The sequence below is a fragment of the Neomonachus schauinslandi genome, chromosome 9 (genome assembly GCF_002201575.2).
Source record: "Neomonachus schauinslandi chromosome 9, ASM220157v2, whole genome shotgun sequence".
Taxonomy (NCBI): domain Eukaryota; kingdom Metazoa; phylum Chordata; class Mammalia; order Carnivora; family Phocidae; genus Neomonachus; species Neomonachus schauinslandi.
Window position 1 is genome coordinate 2,878,030 of NC_058411.1, and position 23,757 is coordinate 2,901,786.

At 50.4% G+C, this 23,757-nt stretch overlaps 1 protein-coding gene across 1 annotated transcript in view; it reads right to left on the minus strand.

The window, feature by feature from the left end:
- Positions 1-23,757, minus strand: part of TECPR2 (tectonin beta-propeller repeat containing 2) — a 107,345-nt gene that overhangs the window by 35,493 nt on the left and 48,095 nt on the right. Inside the window, exons 8-16 of the mRNA XM_021679855.1 lie at positions 20,078-20,392; positions 18,273-19,267; positions 16,232-16,415; positions 14,017-14,190; positions 11,961-12,141; positions 10,719-10,860; positions 7,969-8,209; positions 7,159-7,248; positions 5,300-5,533 (exon numbers count right to left, since the gene is read on the minus strand). Of these exons, the coding sequence (XP_021535530.1) occupies positions 5,300-5,533; positions 7,159-7,248; positions 7,969-8,209; positions 10,719-10,860; positions 11,961-12,141; positions 14,017-14,190; positions 16,232-16,415; positions 18,273-19,267; positions 20,078-20,392 (2,556 nt within the window). The remainder of the gene's footprint in view (positions 1-5,299; positions 5,534-7,158; positions 7,249-7,968; positions 8,210-10,718; positions 10,861-11,960; positions 12,142-14,016; positions 14,191-16,231; positions 16,416-18,272; positions 19,268-20,077; positions 20,393-23,757) is intronic.

Genomic DNA, 23,757 nt, shown 5'->3' on the forward strand with positions numbered 1-23,757 from the left:
TAAATATTCCAATGTCTGACAGAATGCATATTTATGTATACTGGGAAATGAAATGTTATCAGCATCTTAAATATCTGTTAAATGATGCAAATTTTCTTCTAAAAACTAGGACTATAATAGATCACAAAACTCCATATTCAGTCTCTAAAGCTGGGTTCAGTAGACAAATATTTTATTTGTTTTTGTTTTTTGTTTTGTTTTGTTTTTTATTTTTTTAAAGATTTTATTTATTCATTCATGAGAGACAGAGAGAGAGAGAGAGGGAGGCAGAGGGAGAAGCAGGCTCCCCAAGGGGCAGGGAGCCCGATGCAGGACTCGATCCCAGGACCCTGGGATCATGACCTGAGCCGAAGGCAGAGGCTTAACCATCTGAGCCACCCAGGCGCCCCTATTTTTTTTTTTTTGAAAAGATTTTATTTATTTATTTGACAGAGGGAGACACAGCAAGAGAGGGAACACAAGCAGGGGGAGTGGGAGAGGGAGAAGCAGGCTTCCTGCTGAGCAAGGAGCCTGATGTGGGGCTCCACCCCAGGACCCTGAGATCATGACCTGAGCTGAAGGCAGACGCCTAACGACTGAGCCACCCAGGAGCCCCAGTAGACAGACATTTTAGAATTCTCTTAATTTAATCTCAAAGCAGCAACTGACATGGTAATTTGATTAGGGGCAGAAAAGAGTGATGTTAGGTCTTAAGAAAGAAATGAAAGGTAGAAATCACATTCATGACTTGATACTTTGCAAAAGTCATCCATGAAACTGAAATTTTTTTTTTAGATTTTATTTATTTGAGAGAGAGAGTGAGAATGAGCGGTGGGGAGGGGCAGAGGGAGAGGGAGAAGCGGGCTCCCTGCTTAACAGGAAGCCTGGGATGTCCTCCGGGCTCTGTCCTTCCCCTGGCTCTGGGATCCAAGACCCTGGGATCATGACCTGAGCTGAAGGGAGAGCCACCCAGGCACCCCAAAACTGATATTTCTGCTTGCAGTGTAAAAGCTGGTGACATTCCAGACTTTACAAGAACCTGGTATGGCCGGCATGAGGTGGGCCGCACCCCACCATCAGCACCAGGAAGACAGGCTTTCATGTTTCACGTCTGTGATGTCAGGATACTTGTTAAGAGGCCAGGACTGCAGAGAACAGCACAGATAAATCACATCCCTGAATAAGATGGTGGCAACCTGGAGGTGGATTAACCAATGATCGTTCTCATACCTGCCTGTTAGGCAGTTTTATTATTATCAGGATCAAGGCCAAAGACAGGATCAAAACTCGTATCCCAGGGTGCCTGGATGGCTCAGTCAGTCAACTGTCTGCCTTCGGCTCAGGTCATGATCCTAGGGGTCCTGGGATCGAGTCCCGCACTGGGCTCCTTGCTCAGCGGGGAGCCTGCTTCTTCTCCCTCTGCCTGCCACCCCCCCCGCCCCCGCTGTGCTCTCTCTCTGACAAATAAATAAAATCCCTAAAACAAACAAAAACTTAAAAAAAAACTCGTATCCCAGAATTACTTAGAAATGGGAGTTACCAGTAACAACCAGTTTCCCTGACGGTCTACTTTCCCACTGGGCATGATGCGGCCAAGCAAGTGGACCCCTCTGTGTGCAAACACCACATGGGGTCAGCCTGAAAGGGCCGCTGTGACAGAGCAGGAGCAGGGCACTCAGGGCACTCAGGGCACGGGGTGGGGGGTGGGGGGGAGAGGCAAGCGTCCCGAGGGAATGCGGACTGAAGGAGGCTGGGGGTGGGGCGGGGGACAGTCTTGGCGGAGGCCTGAAGGAAGAAGATCCGGGGGAAGGACAAAGCAGGGAGGACATTCTAGGCCGTGGCAAGACAAGTGCAAGGAAGGCCGGGCCAGGCTGCGATGGCCTTGCGGGCCACCCTGAAGCCGGCGCACTGTGGTGCTCTCTCATGCTGAGGGTTCTTCTCAGGAAGATAGCTCTGGCACCGCGGGAAAGGTGGGCAACTACTGCATGGGCGGAGGAGAGCAGGGAGAAGAGCCTCGGAGACCCCACGGGGTAGATGGAAGAGACAGCAGCGCTAAGGCACTGGCCCCAAACAGCCACAGGGGATTCTGCCCTTTCCAGAAGAATTCAATGGGAAAAGAAGAGCGAAATCAGGAAAAAGAGTACATTTGGGAAAGAGAAGTTTCATGTTGAACAAAATCCTCACATGCAGAGTCACAGTCCTAAAAGGCTGTGCTTCCTTTCATTGCTGTGAGCACCCACCATGGCCAATGAAGCATCCCATTAATCCCAGATAAGTAATTCAAGGCAGCATGAACGCTACCTCGATCACTACACTTTCTATTCACTACTATTCGATGCCTGCTGCCTTATGACAACCTGCCATGGCCGCTCCCACGTGGGGCCCTGGGCGGGGAGCACACAGCTTAACTTAAAATCTTCATCCCCTCATTTAGATAATAAGAATTCATTTATTTACTTATTTTAAGATTTTATTTATTTATTTGACAGAGAGAGACACAGCGAGAGAGGGAACACAAGCAGGGGGAATGGGAGAGGGAGAAGCAGGCTTCCCAATGAGCAGGGATTCCGATGCGGGGCTCGATCCCAGGACCCTGGGATCATGACCTGAGCCGAAGGCAGATGCTTAACGACTGAGCCACCCAGGTGCCCCTAGATAATAATTTAAAAAGCCACTTGATTCACCTGTTTGCCCCACAGGCTACAAAGACCACCCTGGAGAGAGCCCAGCAACACAAAACCTGATGGTCCTTGCCTGCCTGTTACCCTCCCCGCTCCCGGCACAGTGGGAGGCCAGCACCTTTCCTACCTCACCCCGTCCACCTCCTCTGCCCAACACGAACCCTACCAGCTCAGGACGTGCTGTGTTCTTCTACATTTAGAAAATGGGAAAAGGATTCTATCTCCATCATTTCAGTGTCTGCTACCAACCCAGATAAATAAACAAAATCTAGAGCTCAGACTAAGAAAGGCAGTGCTTCCCACAATCACCCCACCAGGCACATGGTTAGATAGCCCCCACCAGCCTGGGGAGCAATGCAGCTAGTGTTGGCTCGACAGGGACCCCACCTAGGACACCTGCCCAAGAAGCTCACGTTGACCCCGGGTGCTTCCTTGCATCATCTCTCTGCGGTGGAGACTGCTGTTCCCATTAGGAAGGTGAGAAGTTGAGGTTTAAATAAGGGAACCCAGCAGCTCGCCCAGGATCCTGGAGCCTGCCGAGGATCAGGTCTCTTAAACTGAGCCTTCGTCCCACCAAAGTGGAGTTTCTCCCCTGGAAAGAATTGCCACCCCACTGAAGCCCAAATGGGCACCTCAGAGATCTGCAGGAGTCTAGCCAGCTAGCCAGTGCTGGGAGGACTGGACTGGTCTGGAAGGGAGAGGTGAACTGTGGGCCCAGTGCCTGTAGGCCTGGGCACAGCTGCTTCTGACTCCATGCAGCCTGGCAGCATGCCATCCACTCAGTGCCCACCACAGTGCATGGTGTCTTCTCAGGGACATGGAGGAGTTGCTGCAGGGAAACAGCTCTGCCTCTCACCCAGACTGTGCAGAAGAGCAAGGCCTCCCACAGGCCTCGAGATTCAGTCGTGGGAGGGCACAAACTGTGCCCTGGCCTTCTGACCTCCAGAAGGAACTGGCAGCATCTCCCAAACTGATCTGATTGGGGCTGCTAGAGAAAGGCTCCGGCCAGATCTCCGGATGGTGGCAAAGCTTCCCAGGGCAGGCAGGAGGGTCCCCCATCACCAGCACTCAGGACCATGAGCAGCCACAGCTTTGTCCGTTCGGTCACTGTCAGTAATGGTGGCTGGTAAATACTCTCAAAGCTGGAAGGGGACGGCCCCGGTGCTGGGATTAGGTTCAAAAGACAGCTTACGAGGCCAAAAGCTTAAGTGATCAAAATGACCCTGGAAAATTCCTATTTTTAGTATATGTGCTGCTGAACTAAGCATGACCTTGGACTATTCCCAGCTTTGGAACAGTTTGCTTCTTCAGTTGAGAGCCAACCTCCCCCTTATTTAAGCTGGATTATATCTGGCGGCTTGCTAGCCAAAAGAACAATGATCTTTCTATACAGCACCTTACAGGAGCCACATGAGCTGAAGAACAGCTGAGGCCTGGCCTGTTTCATGGGATGGTGAGAGGCCCCTGGCAGCCAGAGGCTTCATGGGATGGTGAGAGGCTCCTGGCAGCCAGAGATGCAGCCAGGGGCTGCTGGGGAGGCACGCATATATATATATATATATTTTTAAATAGGAGCTTGTGTACTTCCTATTTATTTCAAATTTATTTGAAAGAGAGAGAGCATGTGTGCGAGAGAGAGAGAGAGCGCAGAAACGGGGGGAGGGGCAGAGGGAGAGGGAAAAGCAGACTCCCACTGAGCAGGGAGCCCAAAGCAGGGCTGATCCCAGGACCTGCGCTGAAGGCAGACACTTAGGGCGCCCCTATGTATGTATATATTTAAAGTAAACTCTAAGCCCAATGTGGGGCTCAAATTTATGAGTCAGAGATTAAGAGTCATATGCTCTACTGAGCCAGCCAGGCGCCTCTCCCCTTTTTCTCTGAGTACATGTGGTTGAATTCTGAAATATTAAATGCTTGTACAATTCAACTTTTCCACCTACAAACAAAAAACACTGGTTGTCCGTTTACCAAAATGGGAAACCGTATGGCAGGGGAGTGTTCCTAAGGCTTATGTGGACCTTCTGGAGATGCCTGGAGCAGCCTCCGCCTTCAGACAAGTCTCTGCTGTCAGACTAGCCCCCCATAAGCTGCCGATCAATCAAGAACTTGCCTGGAGAATAACCTAATGCTGTGGGCTCCCTCTAATATCTTGTTTTTTGGAATACAAATGAATTATTGATAATTGGCAGCATGCTCCTTGGCCGGCTCAGTAACCTTTGAGGGGAGACTCTGAGAAGAGCTGCCATCAGGAAGACGCACATCATCTCAGACTGCTCGAGTAAGAATGGACACTCGCTCGCTGGGCACTGTTCTAGCTGCAGAGGGACAGGCGAATGGGTGCTGAGGCTGACGCAGGACACACCTCTTCTTCCAGACTCAAAGGGCACAAAGCAATGCACCACACTGAGTCGGACTGGCAGAGGCAGCTGCATCAAGCAGTTCTAGGGGCAACTTCCTCTGCGTCTACACTCCTCCTGGGTTCTGCAAGCCCTCCAAGCTGTACACGGTGGGGAAGTAAAGCTCCTTACAAAATGAAGAGGTCCATTCAATCTACAAGAGTGGCCACTTAATCCCCTGCAATCCAGCAACCTACACAAGGTCCTGTAAGAATTCATGCGAGGTGAGTACGGGGGCCATACCTAGCTGGGAAAGGTCCAGCCGTGTCCAGTGCATGCCTGTGGGGCAGCTCTTGGAGAGCGTCCTGATGAACACCTGGCCGAGGCTGTCCAGGGCCCACAGAGCGTCCTGGCAGGCGGCGTACGCCCTCATCTCCGCGTCGGGAGGCAGCTGCACCGTGGAGGGGCGGGACTGAGCATTCTGGGCGCTGACGCTGCACAGATCCTTGCTGCTCTGGCACAACCACAAGGAGCTTCCTGCGGAAAAGGTTCATGTCTGTCACTGACGAGATGCACGAGGCAGCCCTGGCCCGTGGGCAGCTGACGCCTGGCAGCACACGCCGCCACTCCCGCCTCCCAGGGCCACTGCTGTGCAGGAGTGCTCAAGGGACCGCAAGCCAGAAGTCAGAGGCGCCCCCCGTGGCCAGCCAGTTAAGACCTAAGCCTGAGACGTTCTAAAGGGAGGAAAGAAAGCAGGGCTTCTGAGACCTGGTGAAGGCTACAATGTTGCCTCAGCGGCTCTGACCTTGGACGTTTCATAAGGGCTGGGGAGTCTCTGACTGGGGAGACTGACTGGTGCGCTGGAGAGAGTGAGGTCAGCAATTCCTCGGAAGGATGGATCCACAGTTCCCCTGTTCTGGTCTGGGGGTGCGGTATGTGGGTCGGCAGATCGGGGGGGAGGCTCCTGGGGAGACTTGGAAAGCTGGAACGCCTCCTCTCCCCATTCTCTCCTCAAAATCCACCCTCGCCTCCTCTCTACCATATTTATACAGTCTTTTAGACTTAACAGATTGAGTTTAAAATGCAGGTAACCCCTGGAAAAGTTCAAGGTTCCATCACTATATATATTATCTAAAACTTGTGGCCAGATAGGTTTTAGAATTCACAACTTTTAGGATTTTGAAAACCTGAGGTAATGGGTATGCCACATATTTAAGTAACAGCCTCAGGGAGCCAGGCAGCAATGAAATGCAGTAACATTCTTGCCACAAAATGTGTGCATACTCATAATCGATGGATAAATAAGTAGCCTCACATCGGTTCAGGCCAGGTTTTGCTGCCAAATGATTTTGTGCTAATCTCAGGATATAACCTACAGTTTTCAGAGCTTACAGATTTCAGAATTATGGTCAGAATGATCAGGCGAGTAAACATTTTCCCGTAATGACAAGTTAGCCAAATTCTGGTGGGACTAATCGCTCGAACTAACCAGCTGCTTCCTCTGAACCACAGGCTTCATGGCGTCTTCTCATCTGACCCTCAGGACAATCCTAGGAGGAGCCTTCAGCCACTTCCCAGAGGGGTCTCGTGGCTCACTGCGAGCGGCACTGCCTCTCCTGGCTCCAAACCCCATGCTCCGGGAGGGCAGGGGAGCTCTGACCAGAGTCAACGGGAGGTGTGCTCTGTAGGGAGGGCCTGTCCTAACAGGGCACAACCGTGGGACTTAGACTAGCCAGAAGCTGTAAACCAGACTGAAAGTGGTTGCTAGGAGGTGAGAGAAGACTTCACAAGGGGAAATGAGAAGGTGCCCCATGAAGGCTGGTGCCTACCGACTGCAGTGTTATAGCCCCGTGACACATCACTGGAAGTCTCCGGCTGCGGCCCCAGTGGGACACTGGGTATTCCTCTCCTTCGGAATGACGCCCTGCCTTTAGACTCATTCAACGTCCCCACACCAGAGCCTTCTCTCCTGCTCAGGCCTATCCAGCTCTGGGGGCCTTGGGTCAGCCAACAAGGGCTGCTTGCCTGGGAAGCCACTGCATCGTCTCTGAGGCCCTGTCTCTGAGGCCCACACGGCCACGCCCCATCCCAACTAGGTCACGGTCAGAGCATGGTTTTCACTTTTCAACTGCCAACCCATGCGCTGATATTTCTCAACCAACCTTCCTTTGTGGGAGCAGTGGAAGCCAGCACAAAGGCCCACTTTGTTGCAGAAGCTGTCCCCCGGGGAACAACATTATTCCAGTAAGTGCCTAGAAGGAACCAATAGGAAGTGTGTTAAAGAAAGAAGACAACACACACACTCCAGAGCTTTAGTTCTAGACTACGTCAAAACCTCTTATAGCTAATTCCAGAATGCCCTTAAATTAGGAGGTCCACGCCAGCCAGTGATGTGAGGCCAGTCCCTTGTTTTTCCTTCTACGCTAACAAGCAGAGCCACAGTCTTGCCCAGGGTTGGGGCGGGGGGGCGGTCGTGCAGAGGGAGGAGAGTTGGAAAAAATTCACAAAGCAGGGCTTCACTCACAGAAACGAAGCCCTCATGGGCACACGTGGATTTATACCACCAGTCACAGATCTCACCAACGGCTTGTGTTCTCCACAGAGCAGGAACTTTTCCTCCAGGAAATGGACTATTCCCTCTTACTAAGCTTTTTACCTTTGGGTGGATCTTTTCATTTAAATGTGAAATTATGAACATAAAAATGAGCTCCATCTGCCCGTCCTATATCATCACAGATTCCCACTAGAAACCGATCACACACCATCCAAACGCTGGTACCCAAGTTGGAGGAATGACAGATTAAAAAAAAGGAAACCAATACAAAGCATAAAGAATGCCTCCGTTACAAACACTTCACACACTGGCACCAAATTATCTCCTGCAGTTGAGATCTTAAAGCTTTTCTTTCAGTGCTGGCTTTAAAGTAAAGCTGCCGATGGAGTCAATGTGAAAATAAAAGTGATTCACCCACCGATGAGATTTCCTTTAGCAACATGGAATTCATTCTTGCCCGAGGAGAGCCAGACGCCACTGTTGTTGACCCCTAGGAGGCTCGGCTGGCACTGTAGTTGCTGAGACCAAAACGCCATGCGCAGTTTATCTGCCACCCTTTCCACCGGCACTTGGGCCGCCGTGGCCACCGAGTGTGTGGCATGGATTATGGTCTGGAATAAGCTGCACTGGTCGAACACCACGTAGTCTGTGATGCTCACCTGGAGGTGGGGACGGAAAGACACCCTTAGTGCAGCTATGAGTGCCTTCTGTATGCGCGGCCCGAGAGCTATACCCAGCATACCCGGCAAATACCCAGCATACACGTGGCACACGAGCACTTGTGTAAGGACCCAAGAAAGTCCGCCAGGACACTGCCAAACCACTAACCGTAATTACTTCCGAGGGCTGGATTTAGAGGGATGGAAGAAAATGTTCACATTCTGCTTTATACATTTTTATATAACAATGGCAGGATTATTTTTGTGATTACCTATGATCCCCCCTCAGACCCCTGAAGGCTTTTATTCTAATCAGTGAGAAAAGGTCATTTTGCTTTTAAATTTAGGTATTTCCAGTGGACGACAGTGTGCAATCCTTAGAATCATAATATGGGTTAAAAAAGGTATTATCGGGGCGCCTGGGTGGCTCAGTTGGTTGAGCGACTGCCTTCGGCTCAGGTCATGATCCTGGGGTCCCGGGATCGAGTCCCGCATCGGGCTCCCTGCTCGGCGGGGAGTCTGCTTCTCCCTCTGACCCTCCTCCCTCTCATGCTCTCTGTCTCCCATTCTCTCTGAGATAAATAAAAAAAAAATCTTTAAAAAAAAAGAAAAAGGTATTATCAGTAGGGTGATGGAAGTACTTTATGATCTAAACCAGGACCATCGAAATTATGCCAGTTCAACAGCGCAAACCGGGACCGTCCTGCATACGAAGGGCACAGCCTGGCTCAGGTGGGCAAACCGCTTCTCTAATATTCCTGAAAGACATTTCTTCAGGGCAACTCTGGGAGAACTTCTCTCTTGTTGGGCAGCTCTGGTTGTTAGAAAGTTCTTTCTAAGATGGTCAAAATCTGACTCCACGTGACTTTCACATATACTTCTGCCCTGTTGGGTTCGATTACAGAGACTGTCGCTCCCCGACTTCTAGGACAGCCTTGTGCAGGCCGTATTCCCAGCTCACGCACAATGAAATGCTGAGTGAAAGGGACACCATTTATTACAGGAAACTTAATTCTAATAAACAAAAACAAACAAAATTATTGTAAAAATCAGTGCTTGATTAAGTGTACAAATCTGCCCTTTTTCAACCATGAAAGGACTTGCACTAACTGCAAACCACTGCCCTAACTGAAGTTGAAGTGAATTATTGCTTTACCACGTCCGGACCCCGTGGCCCCCTTTCCCGCTATCCGCCAGCCTGGCTGCGTGGTCTCATCACAGCCCACAGAACGCCGGGCCCGGAGCTCTGGGCCTCCCCAGGAGACTGCACATGCCAAGGCCACACAGAAAGTCTGTGACGGACTGTCTCAGCACCAAACACTTGCAGAGAAGCAGGATGCAAATTAAAAAAAAGAAAGGTTTAGCAGCCAGACATAAAGCTGGCTCTGGCCGTACAGAGAAATGTCTTACAGTAATTAAAATAATTCTGCTTCCAAATACCTCAAAGATGATTCTGTCAAATTAAATTTCTCTAAAGATAATGTTCTGAATATGATGATAAAATGGTATCTAATTTTCTTTAGGCTACTTAAAAGTGGAATGTGTGGTACATATATACATGTGAGAGTGTGTGTGTATTCATGTGTGTAAAACCATGTAATATGCTTACCAGCATGGAGAAAGTATTTTAAAATCACTTGTACAACTTTTCAAAGAGTATCAGACATATTAGAGACCTAGGTACACATATACTTACTCATCAAAGAGCAAACACAACTTCTTTTTCCACATTCTCATCCGACAGACCCAAGGGCAGCTAGTGAACGACCTGCCCTCAGCACGGCAAGTCTGAGGCAACAATATGACCTGAGCCACTGGGGACAAACACTGAAGAGATGCTGCCTAGTTTCCAGCTGCTGAGTTTCAGAACCGCCTCGCCGGCCACCGTGGGAGGCTGGGAGAGTGATAGCTACACTGAACGGTACCAAAAAGGGGCAGGAACAACTCCTTGAAAAACACATTCTAGGCCACCCCGGCTGGGACCAAGTCACGAAAAGTGAGCTTGCTTACACCCTCCTATTACGCAGAGTGTTTCCTTTTCTGGGAGCATGTGGGAACATTCTCCTTTCTTTGTTGAAATGCCACTTGCTTAGAGGCCTTTGGAACAAGCGGGGAGAGATGAATTTTAATTGTAGGCTGGGTTTCCAAACCCGCTGTCTAGCTCTTCTTAGCCCATGTGTTCAGAATTAAACATCATTATTACCTAGGTCTTCAAAAGGATATCACCGGGCCTAGTTAGCAAGTAAGGATAAATTTCTAAGTAACACCGAAACAAAAAAAGAAATAATAAACAGAGCCTGTACATTTAAGCAAAGAGAGTTATACAAGTTACTTCCTATGATGAAAAGCCCTGGATATTTCTAATGTGCTCAAATGCAGTGAAAAGTTTAACTCCTCGAAGAGTACAAGTGAATGTTCTTAATTTAATCCAACCTCCCCAATCTCTTTAAGGAGAAGGGCTATGGACAGGGGAGACGCCTGGGCCAGCAGCCCTGAGCTGAGCACCTACTTGCCACCAATGGTCGTCATCGCCCTGGGGCTTCTTGGAAGCGACACCAGTTCTGAACCACAGGTTCCCTCGGATGTCCAGGGCCCACAGAGTCTGCTGGTCCCCGAGAGCTATACAGACGGCTTCCAGAGCTTGCCTTTCACTGGAAACAGGGACGAGAACAGGGGAGTCAGTGCCCAGCCTGACTAGGGACGCAGGCTCCCGGTGGGTTTAGACCCCACCCACAAGTTCCAAGGAAGGAAGCTCGAGGGTCGAGTTACGTCACTGTGCAGTAGATGTTGCTTCAACGTGTGGCAACTTCTGAAAGACACACTGAAAACCCGGCATGGTGGGGAAGGCCCCTGGGAGAAAAGAGCCTACGAGAAAAGCACGAGGGCATGTAGGGCGCCTCCGCCTCACTGCTCCCTCCTGCACAATCGAGCCAGGAGAGGTGCCCCCCGTGTGCCCGGCTGTGCTGGGCAGCAGCTGGATGGACGTCGCCTCTCCGCGGGCAGCGCCCGGCCCCGCCCGGCCCCTCTGGTAAAGCGCTCGCCAGCTTCGGGGCTCATCTGGGCTGTGCCCTCCGGTGTAGGACCGTCTACGCTAACGGCTCCGGGCAGTTACGCGGCTCCCGCTCTGGGGGCGGGCAGGGCTGGGGGCAGCCACCTTTGCACACCCAGCCCAGCCCCGCTGGGGCGCACAGGAGCTACTCGCTCATGCTGACCGGGTTGCTAGGTTCAAACCAAGAAGATCCTCGTCTAATTTTTCTAATTGGCAAAATGATTTGATGGTAATTCTATAATTAAAATTTTGAGTGGTGTAAGTAACCAAATAAATTACCATTCAGAGATCAATCATCATTGACTAGGATGATAATAAAGGAAAAATATTTGGCCCTAAACCACTGAGATGCTACACAGAAACCCCCCGACAGCACTGGGTAGCACTGAATAGAAACTGTCGTGAGAGACCCGTGATCATGTGATGCTTGAGGTCACACAAGAGGGCAGCAGCATTTCAAAAAGCTAAGCTCTGATCCAACGCCCAGTCTGCCAGTCAGAGCAGGCACAGGGCGTCTCCACGGTCAGGCTGCTGGCATCGGCTCCGACGATTCCAGAGAACACTACTACCATGGCGAGCCTCAGAGAAGCAGCTTTGCCCAGGAAAGGCTCCCATGGGTGTGTTAAGGGGAGTCAAGCTGACAAAGAACCAAGGGTGGGACAAGCAAGATGATGAAGACGTCTCTGCTCCTCCTCCTGATACCTGACGATGTCACATTTCCACTGCTCCCCTTCAGGGCAGAAGCTGCTCACGCCCTCCCGGTACAGGAGGGCTCTCTGCTCTGTCAGCGCCCACACCACGCTGTTTCGGGCTGCAACCTGGGACAGTGGATATGGACAGTCGACCTTTACGGCTCTGGCACAGGGGCGATCCACACTGAGACCTGCCAGGGAGACAGACAGGAAGCCCCAAAGACACACAATCAGGACTTCACACCTCATTCGTATTCTGCTGTTTGCTTCTTTCTCTCTCTTTTTTTTTTTTTGGTATTTTGCCATATTCTTCTGTAATAAGTATTTTGTCTTTTTAAGGTCTAGTCAACAAAAAAATGGTTAAGTTGTGCTTAAATATCACACATATCTGAAGTGTTTTCAAAAGCTCTTTGCAAACTGAAGGAACTAACAATTCAGAATCTGCTGGTGTCCCAAAATAGCTTAGGATGTTCTGGAAGAACAAGAAAGCCCAGGGCAGGAGAGCAGCCAGACCCTGAGCCAAAAGGGCCCCTGCCAAGAGCAGCACATGCTTTACGGCTGTGCCCCTCAGAGCCTCAGAGCCCCCTCAGATCTGAGGCCTGCAGCCATCCTCTGCAGAGCAGCTCTGACAAAGCAGCTGCCCTCTCCAGCTCCTACCTGTTTGGGGGGGGTTCCCTAGATGAAAGGCGAGGTCCATCACACGGCCAGGCTATGGCAGGGCCAGAGCTCAGAGTCCCTGATGCCCCATCCAGGGCTCTTTCCCCCACCTCCTTGCAGCTTGTCTGCAGCCTGATAGCATCCTGGGCAAGCTGGCAGAACAGCTGTTAACTCAAACCCCATACGCTGTGGCATCAGCCCGCAATCAGCCCTCAGCGCTCAAATGTGCTCCCTCACTGCTCATAGGAGCCCTGTGGTACCACATCCTCGGTTGTTTCCCTCACGCTCAACCAGGGGGAGTCACCTGCGGGGCTTCTTACACCACACATCGTCAGGCCAGCCCTGGAGACTAACACGGTAGGTCTGGTACTACTGGTTAACAGAGCATTCGTTCCTCAACTCCAGGCCTGAAGCGCTCCATTTCCTCACCAGGAACAAAACTCAAATGCTCGTGGAAACTGGATATGCATCTGCCTCTCGAGAGCTATTCCCACTTGAAAGGAGAGACCAGGGCTGGCACGTGGCCCAGGAGCTGGCGAGGCTGACCACCAGGGCTCAAGCAGCGGCTTCTAGGAGACGCTGGCCCTCCCACACGTGAGGAAGAGCCAGATGGGCAAAGACTTTCAATCTCAGAGAATCATCCCTGGCTGACAGTTCGTAACAGAGATTAAAACAGTCTCCCCAAATCAGCAATATTAAACGGTTAGAAGATGGATCTTTACGTAAATCCAATATGGCCTCCTGACAACCAAAAAAGAGCACCCGCCCCATATCCTTTCCAGATGCTGATAAATCACATTGCCTTTGGAAACTCATATCCCATTTTGCTGACAGTACATAAACACTCCCTCTCATTATAGTTTATTTTTAATAAACAAGTCCCACTGAGTCTCCTTCAGCAGCTGAAGGTTCCCCTCAGGGCAGTTTACTAGGACAAGTTGAACTGCTACTTAGATCAAATGATTTCTCCTTGTTTCTTCCTGATCCACACGTAAATAAGTATACAGAAGCAGGGCTTTGACCTGGCTGAAAAAAATCCAGCCGTAACTTAAAGGAAAAAATGATGCTAACATCACTTCCCTGTTATTCTTTCCCCTTAAGATCTGACATTGCAGCATAAATGACAGGCAACGGTTAACCTAAGGAGAACGAGAATCTGTTTCTGTATCTCACTAACTAACCCTATGAAGTCTTGCCCTAAATTTGTCTGGGGTTGAATGTGAGTCAGAAGCAGGAAACTGCTAATATATTCCAATAGCAAATTCTCTTTTTCCAGGAGTATTTTAATTTAAATTGATTTTTAGCCCCTTAGGCACTGTGATGGCTCTAAGCATGTCCCTAACAGGCGAGGGGCAGTAAGAAGCAATCACCTCCCCACTGACGGGGGCCGGAGCACCACCTCCACTTACCTGTCTGCAGGTACAGATCTCCATTTGTCCTGATGATCCAGGCTGTGTCATCGCTCAGGGCCACGAACACTGCCTGGGGCAGGGCTTCGTACCAGTGCCGCTTGCCCTTGATGGTCACTTTTCCACAAGCGAAAGCTCGGTTAGATTTCTGTTCAATCTTCCAGAGAAGGGCTCCTGCAGAAATAAAAATTCTAATCACCATCCAATAAGTATGGAGAATTACTTACACAAAAAAGCTTCATTCTGGTCGCTGTGGGGGAGAGAGCTTTCTAAAACCTCTCTCCCCCTTTTGCTTCTACCTCAACGGGGGAAAGAGCCCGCAGCACCGAGGTCTGGGTCCTTGGCCACCACCCACCAGCTGTGTGGCTTCGGGTGTCAAGTCACCCACGGTCTCCATGCCTGACTTCCTTCTCTGTACCTTATAGGGCTGCTAGGGAAACTGGAGGTGAGCATAGACCAGTGACACGGCACACTGAGCTGGACAGACCTCAGGCACTCCTGACGCGGACAGTGGCGGTGCTGACGCGGTTCCATCAGGAGGCACAACTCGTGCCCCACCACAGGTTGAAAAGTCCTAGAGGGATTCAGATGGGGTCACTTCTGGACCAACTGAGGGATAAGATGCATGGAAAGGAGGCGTTTGAGCTGGGCTGTCCTTTTTTTACTCAGAAAGGGATTCTGATAAACAAAGATGAAAAAGGGGAGGGAAGGAAGAAGATGTAGATGGAGGGTGTGACACAGGACAGGCGGCCACGTGTAAGAAACCACCAGAGAATCACCAAGAGCACAGCCAGGCTGGACTAGAGGGTCTGAAAGGGAGAGCTGAGGTAAGAGGAGAAAAGCGAGACAGACGGACGGCTAAGCCCGAAGCACCCCGTGAACACCGTGGGCTCTGGCCCGCCCCCCCCCCCCCCCGCCCAAGACGTGGGCACTGCAGGACAACTCAGTCAACTACACTCATCTGGTGGGGACAGAATTCTTACTAGATCAACAAGGGCCGGAACGTTTTGGAAGCACAAAGTAATCAACAGAATCAGGACAGAACCAAAGTTTCTAAATGGCTGGGGAGATAAAACCAGAAGTAAATGACAAAGAATTAAAACGCACAATTATATAACGCCAGCTAATGAAGTAGACTATGATCTCAGCCACTATCTAAGGAAAAATATTTTTCAAACAAGCGAAGAGGTAAAACAACCTTGAGCAAACTGGTATTTTAAATAGTGACAAAGACCAGGAAGAGTTCAAGGAAATCCATCTGAAACACAGTAAAATTATGGGGGACGAGTCTAAGGTCACAGAGCATGTTTTGTCTAACTTCTACTCCAATGTCCTAACAATAAGAAGTTACTATGAGGCAAACACGCATAAATATTTCTATTCTACCTATCTACCCCCCAATAGGTGAAGTGGCCAACGTTATGACAAAACAGATGAGCAAATGATTCTGGACAGGGAAGGGAGGTACAGGCTGAAAGCCTAGTAGAACCTCATTCAGGAGATGTCTGCTCCAGTTCACTAAAAATGGTTAGCCTGACCATGGCTTGCAAGAATGAACGCATTTTTCTTTACACTCAGGGAGTAGATGATTCAGCCAAAGCATACACATCACTCATTAAAGAATAATTTCTAGAAAGGAACCCAAATAATCTGAACATATCCCACATATCCATAGGTCCATCATTAGTTCAGTTGCTTTAAGGCAACACTAAGAAACAGGAACACAGGGGCGCCTGGGTGGCTCAGTCAGTTAAGCGTCCAACTCGATTTCGGCTCAGGTCAAGGTCTCAGGGTCGTGAGACTGAGCCCCATGTTGGGCTCCGTGCTGGGTGTGGAGCCTGCTTAAGCTTCCCTCTCTCTTTCTCCCTCTGCTCCTCCCCTCCCATAAAAAAAAGAAATAGGAACACATTTTTATAAGGGGCTAATATGTTAATCTCTCTCAAAAAAATCCTTCAAAATTCAAGCAAATAGTTTGCATAGTTTATAAAAACATGTTCATGTATTCCCCTTACAATTAATTAAAAAAAAAATTCAAACTAAACACCATTTATTTGGATGTTTATTAATTGAAGTCAAATGAAGCAACCCCTATTCTTCGGAGAAACCCCCCAAACGTGCAGGCACTGGCCAGCGTGCTGCATGGGTGGCCCCGCGGCAGGGCCCGCTGTGTGCCGGGCCAGCTACACCGGCGGGACAGGGAGCCGGGGAGGCCAACCTGAGGGTGAGACCGCCACCTGCTGGACGGCGTCCTCAAACTTCTGCCAGCGGAGCCCAGCGCCCGGCAGTGCGCTGCAGAACAGGCCGCCTTTGTAGTCCAGGCACCAGAGGTACTTCTCGGAGACCGCCAAGCTGAGTATGCCGTAGCCGGGACCAGCGTATCCCATCCAGCTTTCTGCAAACTAACAAGGACAGAGCCTGGTGAGTTCTGTAGCAGAGCACGCAGCTGCACCGTCATGCTGTCGTCAACAAGACAAGCGTGCAGGGTATCATTCAAGTCACAGAGCTGAGGATCTCTGAGAAGCCATGCAGGGTCTGCTATCTTTGGACCATACTCTGAGAGAAGCGTTCTGAAATGGGAGCTGTCGTCCCTTGTTAGGACCCCAGAGCACGCCTGGGTAACGCTCTGTCATGTCAGAACACCCTTCCTAATGCAGTGTTTACATTAAAATGACCTAGCTTGGGGCGCCTGGGTGGCTCAGTTGTTAAGCGTCTGCCTTTGGCTCGGGTCATGATTCCAGGGTCCTGGGATCGAGCCCCACGTCAGGCTCCCTGCTCCGCGGGAGGCCTGCTTCTCCCTCTCCCACTCCCCCTGCTTGTGTTCCTGCTCTCGCTGTCTCTTTTTCTGTCAAATAAACAAATAAAATCTTTAAAAAAAAAAATGACCTAGCTTTACGCACAGGTGTATTGCACTTCACACAACGTGCAGATCTGTGTTTTGTGCATCGGATCCTCGCAGATGCACGAGGATGAGAAGCACTACCACCATCTCTGTGTCTTCACCCTCGGGTTTTAAGCATGGTCCCAATCACTGGACACAGGACACATCATGTGGCTGATGGAAATCTGGCCAAGACACTCAGTCTGGCTGAATTTTATAGACTGATGTTTTCTTGCTACGATTCTTTAAAAAAAATCAAAGCTAAACAGTCTTTGCAGTTTTAACAGTTTTCTGAAACTACAGAGGAAAATCAATGTGCTTGCACAATCACCCAAATATGGAAGTTCGCTTCAGAGAGAATGGCACCCGCCCCTTCTCAATTCAGCCCTGCACCCCATGATGAGTCCCCCTCCCCAATGCCACAAAAATCTCTTGGCTTTGTAGCTACTGGAAGGGGGGGGGGGGAACCATGAAGGGAGGGAGAAGTCCTCCAAGGGTCAGGTTCCCTCTCACCTAGGGGAGGGCTTTTCTAAAGTTCTGGCCTAGAATCCCAATAGCCCGCCCCCATGAGACATGGTCGGCTTGCCCAGTGCCTCCCTGGGCAGGCGCCCTCTCACACTTCCCAGAGCCCTGCACTTGGCTCGCCACCATTGGCCGAGAGTCTTGCTCAACTGAGATGATCGACATGCATGTCTGGCTCCTCCCTGAGATTCTGAGATCCGGACTGGCTATCCACACCCTGCAGCAGCCAACATCGAACACGGAGCCTGGCAGCCGAAGGCACTCAAGAAAGGATGGGCACAGGCAAAACTGAGTGTAAGGTCTAACCTTTTGGCATTTGTCGCCAAACAACTAAGCAGTACATTTCACTGCCAAGGCAGGACAGCACAGAGGCTGAGGGGGGGTGTCCCGGGGCCAGCCTTGCCCCTCACTTGCTATGTGACCTGTGCAAGCCATGTAACTAAGTCTCGATTGCCTCCACTGTAAAACGGGGACCACACAGTACCTATTTCATGGTTTGTTTAGTTCTTAGAGAAGTAAATGAGTTGAACTTACAAAGTACTTAGCATGTTGCCCGGCACGTGGCAAGAGCTACCCAAACAATACGCGTGATTAGCACTGAGAGAATCCAGCGGTACATTTGGGGAAAGTACACATAAGTTCACACTCATAATCCACACCTCACAACGACTTAGTAGGAAAAGAAGTGATAATACCTGGTTAGTTTCGAAATCAAATACACTGAATTATAATCACTTGCTAAGAAAACTAAGTACTCTGAAAAAATCTTTTTATGTAAAATGACCAAGAATAACCATCCTTAACTACATGGGTTGGGTGGACCCTCAGGAAACCGGCCCACCCCAAACCCACACACCTGATCTGACTTTAGCAGCCCAGTGTCCTCTGCGCCAGGCTGGCTCAGGTCCTGCAGAGAGCGACTACCACCGAGCTCTGTCATACTGGTCTCCGAGGAAGAGGAAGGCAACCCGTGGGCGTAGATGTCCTCCTCGTCACTGGACGTCAACACCTGGTCCCGTGAAGGCTGCTCGAGCCGAGGCTCACGAGTGTGAGCCGCCAAGGCGGAGACCGGGGGTGTCAGCCGTCCTCCCACACTCCCCGTGTCACATTCCAAGGCAACCATTTCCTTCAGGCCTGTGTCACCGTCAGTGACAGTGTGCGAGGGATGTGAGCCAAGGTGGCCGGGACCCCCCATGTGCGTGAGGAAGCCCTGCTCCTTGCTGGGCTCCTCAGCACAGCCTTCGTCAGCTCTGGTCCCCGGCAGCCGCTGCTCGGCATGGGGGACCCAGCTGAGGCTGGAAGGCACCGGGAGGGAGTCCAGGAAGGGGACTTCAGAAAAAGTGCTTTGGGGGACATCAGGCATGTCCTCCGCTTCCCGGGCCTCAGCAGAGCTGTCCTGTTCTCGACAGGGTGACTGTCTGCTATTCAGTTCATCGTCTGCGGGACAAGGTTCCTCTCTGAGCTCTGTAACGTCACTACCTTCCACAGCTTCCCTCAGCTCCAAGAGTGAAGTCCACACTGCACTGTGTGGCTCTGTGTCGTCTGCACGGTTACATCGCGGGAGTCCAGCTCTGTCGCCATTCCGTTCATTCAGTACGTCAGGGGCAGGCTCCGGCACCTCCAGGACACTGAATGCCTCGGGGTCATTATTTTCCTGCAGGACACCATTCACCTCACCACTAAGGTTACTCTCCTGGTCAGGAGACTCTGTGCTCGACCGATCCACGATGCTGCCCAAACTTGAGGTCATGGACAGCAGGTCTGTGCTCAAGGACTGGGGACTGTCACCCGGAAATTCATAGCAGGGAGTCGATTCAAGGGAGCTGTGGCACGTGTTCCTGCTTCCACCTTCTAATTTAAAATAAGAATGTTTAAAATGGGGTATGATTCCACATAAAGAGTAAGAGACCAACAAACACAATTTTGGCTCAAGAAAAAAAATACATTTTAAATGAAGGATATTTAAGTGGTGAAGAATACATCTCTCAAGCACGAATTATCCCCATGCAGAGATGTTTTAAATGGATGCAAACATCAGACACACTGATGGGCTCTAGGCCCCACTCAAGAAATGTTAACGGAGGAAAACAAAGGGAAGGATGGACCGCAGACCAGTTGTTTAAAATTATTAAAATGCTTAGCAATCTGGTAAGTATGTGTAGCTCGAGAGGCCTAACAGGAACCAAGGAGTAAAAAGTTCAACCATTTCTATGTTAAATCCCATGTCCGGTAACCTATCCAACACTAAATGTAAAATGACCCATCTAGACACCAGCATCGATCTTCTGTTTCCATGACTTTCCATCCAGGCTCATAGCCTCTCTGGTCTAATACATGCTATACATGGATATATTAAAATTTTTATTTAAATATTGAGAAGTATAAACCCAGACCCATCAAGCAGGATGGTAAGTACGCAGGTGTCTGTTATATTATTTACACCTCATGAAGGTGCTCTCCATGTGCGTGGTACTTTTTTAACATATGAAATATTTCACAGTAAAACTCCTTTGAGGAAAGAACACACTTGCTTTCTGAAGGCCTTCTCTGCTTCTCATTGAATGGGCAAGTGCTCATTCAGTGAAAGCAGCACTCCCAAAAAGTGTCTAAGAATGCCCCCGAGTAAGCAGGAATCAGTGTGTGCTTTGCCTCGGATGGTACCTGTCTTCTTCTTCCTCTTCTTTTTCACTTTCAGAGGCTTCACGACAAGCTCCTGGTCAAAGTCTTCTGAGCTAATCAGGCTGAATCTCTGTGAGGCGGGCTGGCTGCCCCTCCCCAGCTCTGGAGCTGCCTGGAGCCCGGAGCCACTGTCGGTGGAGTTGAGCGAGCTGCTCCTGCTCCTTGGCTCACTGGCCACGGAGCTGGCCACGGAAGAGCCCCTGAGCCTCGTCTCAGAAACCGGGGCCCCCGACGGCTTCTCCACACGCTGCCCGGGGGCCTGCTCTGCACATCCTGGCATCTCCAGACCATCTCGCCCTGAGAAAGAAGGGTGGGGTGTTACTGCTGTTTATCCAAGAAAGTCGACACACTCCTATTCAGGTCTGCTAACCCTAAATACCTGCCTGCTAAACTCAGAAGACTGGCGAAACTGTAAGAATCACACAAAACAGTCCAACAAACGGTTCTGTGCTCCAGGAAGCTCACACACCAAAATCAGGAAAATGGTTTGTCAGGGCTATTTTCTGTAAATAGCTCAATAGGAAGGGGACACTACTAAGTATACGGCATTTCTCATCAATTCACAAATAATTCCTAAAGAAGACAAATGACCTAAGAAAAGGGCTTAGTGATATCCCCTACTTAGATCATGCCTTAAATATAAAAGAACTCAAAGGGCACCTGAAAAATGTATGTGTACCTATATTTCTTGAAATTTAAGGGGAGAAAGGGAATTTTCCACGAGAACAAAGCCAGGACAGAGAAGTGCGTTAACGAAGTCAGTGTCCATTTCGAGCAGAGAGTGGCGTGAGGATCTGGCCGTGGAGGGTCAAGTCACCCTGCTCTGTGCCCATGAACAAGAGCCAGCAAGTTTCTCACTTTCATGGACTCGTCCTTCTCAACACAACACCACAAGGTCACCATGGCCATAACAGTTCCATCCATAGTACCCTCTACGTAGAACAGGACTAGGGACCACTTCAATCCACTCAGCCATCCCTCGGATACCGAGTATCCACTATGTGCCCGACACTGTTCCGGGACCATCAAGCAGACAGATGGGAATTGCTGTCCCTTATGAGGGTGGTCAGGGGCAGACTAGGGGCTGCGGTGTGCACAACTGGGGACGGACAGGCAGGACTGTGCTCGGTGTGAAGCCTGGCCAGGGAAGCAACTCGTCCAAGATCACACAGTTGGCGTCAGGTCTTGGTCTAGAGCTGTCCTGTCCAATACAGCATCATTGTCATGTGCAGCTAAATTCAAAATCAAACACAATTTAATACTGTTGCACCCCCCACATTCCAAGCGCTCAGCCACTGGTGGACAGTGCAGAAACAGCGTTTTCATCACCGCAGAGAGGCCCCACCGAATAGCTAGGTCTGGAGCTTACTTCCCTCCTATAAGCCTCCCCGCCCCTGACCACACCGTGTAGGTGCCCCTCATAAACTCAAGACTCAGAGCTTATTCACTTTCCACAGAAATTATAATCTGGAACGGCAGCTATCCTGACTTACCCTCTGACTTAAGAAGTAATTCACCCCCACCCCGCCATCTCGTAAGAGACCGTAAAATTGGGGCCAAGATAGCCCTTATGACATTTTCATCTTTTCAAGTCCTAAATATCTGGCTCATGAGAGACTGTTTGGGATACTTTCCTTCTAACTACACTTCGTATTCTAACATTACAGAAAGACAAAATGCTTAGTAACGCTTGGGGGCCCAGGAGCCTGCTGCTTGGAGCTCCTCTTCCTCGCCTTGCTCCCCACTCTAAAAGGCCTCGGGTTTGCAACTGGCCCACCCACTTGGGTCCAGGACCTCTACTCCCTCTCCTGCAGTGACTCAGACACCAGCTAGTGCTGGTGAGAGAAGTCATAGCAAAGATGCCCCCAGGGCCAAGATACCCCCAAGCCCATGGCTACAGCAAAAGGTCTACACTTCTGACCAATGTAGCCAAGCAAAAGAAGCAGGAGAAACGTTGGCTGAAGCAGAAATCAGAAGACAGGGCTGGTGGATTTGGGGCTTGTCATTTACCTCCCAGTCCTTGGTTTTCTATTTTTTTTTTTTTTTTAAGATTTATTTATTTATTTGAGAGAGCGAGAATGAGAGAGAGTACATGAGAAGGGGGAGGGTCAGAGGGAGAAGCAGGCTCCCTGCCGAGCAGGGAGCCCGATGCGGGACTCGATCCAGGAACTCCAGGATCATGACCTGAGCCGAAGGCAGTCGCTTAACCAACTGAGCCACCCAGGCGCCCAGTCCTTGGTTTTCTAATCTGTGGAACGGGGACACCATGGATTAACACTCACTCACTCAGGGCTTCTATGTGCCACGTGCTGTGTCAGGGCACAAAGCTGAGCCACAAGATCCTTGCAACAAAAAGTTTATTTTGTGAGGTAAGGACATGGTAAGTAAGTAAACGGCTCCCCAGTCACAAGAGTGGTAGAAGGAGAGGCCCCTGGGAACTCCAGTGAAGACAGGGAGAGGCTGACTTAACTAAAGCACTCAGGAAAAGTATCAAAAGATACAGTAAGACCTGAAGTGGGTCTTAAAATAACGAGCGGGGAGAGAACAGAGGGCAGCATCCGGACAGAAGTAGGCCACGTCGGGGAGCACCACACACCTAGCACTCAGACCCGCCTGGGCGCTGGGGACAGCGGGCGGTGGCAGGAGCCCGGAGGGTGCCAGCAGCCGTGGCAGGGGGCGCCCTGCACACCACCTCAGACGCGGTGGCCTGCGAGCAAGGAAGGGACGAGGCCGCCCCCAGCCCCGGGAGGAGGGCGGCCTGGCTGGGGAAAGGCAGTGGCAGGACTACCTGCCTCACATTTCCCACAGGCTTGTCATGAGCATCAACCAAGACGCCTGCAAGACTGCTCCATGAACTCCAGAGGCCACACACGCGGGGGCTCTGGGGCCACACGGATGTCCCTGGTGTGCCGCTCACGTCCCCCCAGCGGCGGTGTCTTTGGTACCTCACTGCAACTTCCAAACCCCGGTCTCCTCGTCTATAGAATCAGTACCTTCCGTTTAGGGCTGTGTTCAGGATTTTATGAGGTCATGACTGTTAAGTGCTCAGCAGTCTCTGGAACATAGTGAGAACAAAGGGAGTGACAGAGAGGCCTCTCCTCCTCCTCCCCACATGGCTGTTGTCACCAGCAGGAACAAGTTCACTGATGAGCCCCAAGTGTACAAAGTACCGTGGATGTGTGCATGAGAACACGTATTAAGATTCTTTGCTCATTAGAATCTGGGCTTGTATGAATTACAAAGAAAAGTCAACAGCACAGAGAATGACCAGTGCTGTAAGGAGTAACAGTGTGGAGGGTAAAAGATATATTCCAGATAACAGATTTCCATGTTCTAAAATCTTGGCAAGTCTCTATCTTTGGAACTATTAATCCCACACGTGGAGTCAGGTACCAGCGACCAGTCATGTGGGTGCTGAGTTCTCCTCACTACTCATCTGGCCTCCCCAGCTTCCAGACCTATGGAACCACTTTACCAAATGTGAGGTTGTCTGATATGAGCCTTAAAGTAGGTAAGCTTCAAGAAAAGCACTGTAAACCATCTTTTACGACTCAGAGCGGGGCGCCTGGGCGGCTCAGTGGGTCAAGTGTCCGACTCTTGGTTTCAGCTCAGGTCATGATCTCAGGGTTGTGAGACCAAGCCCTGAGTTGGGCTCCGCACTC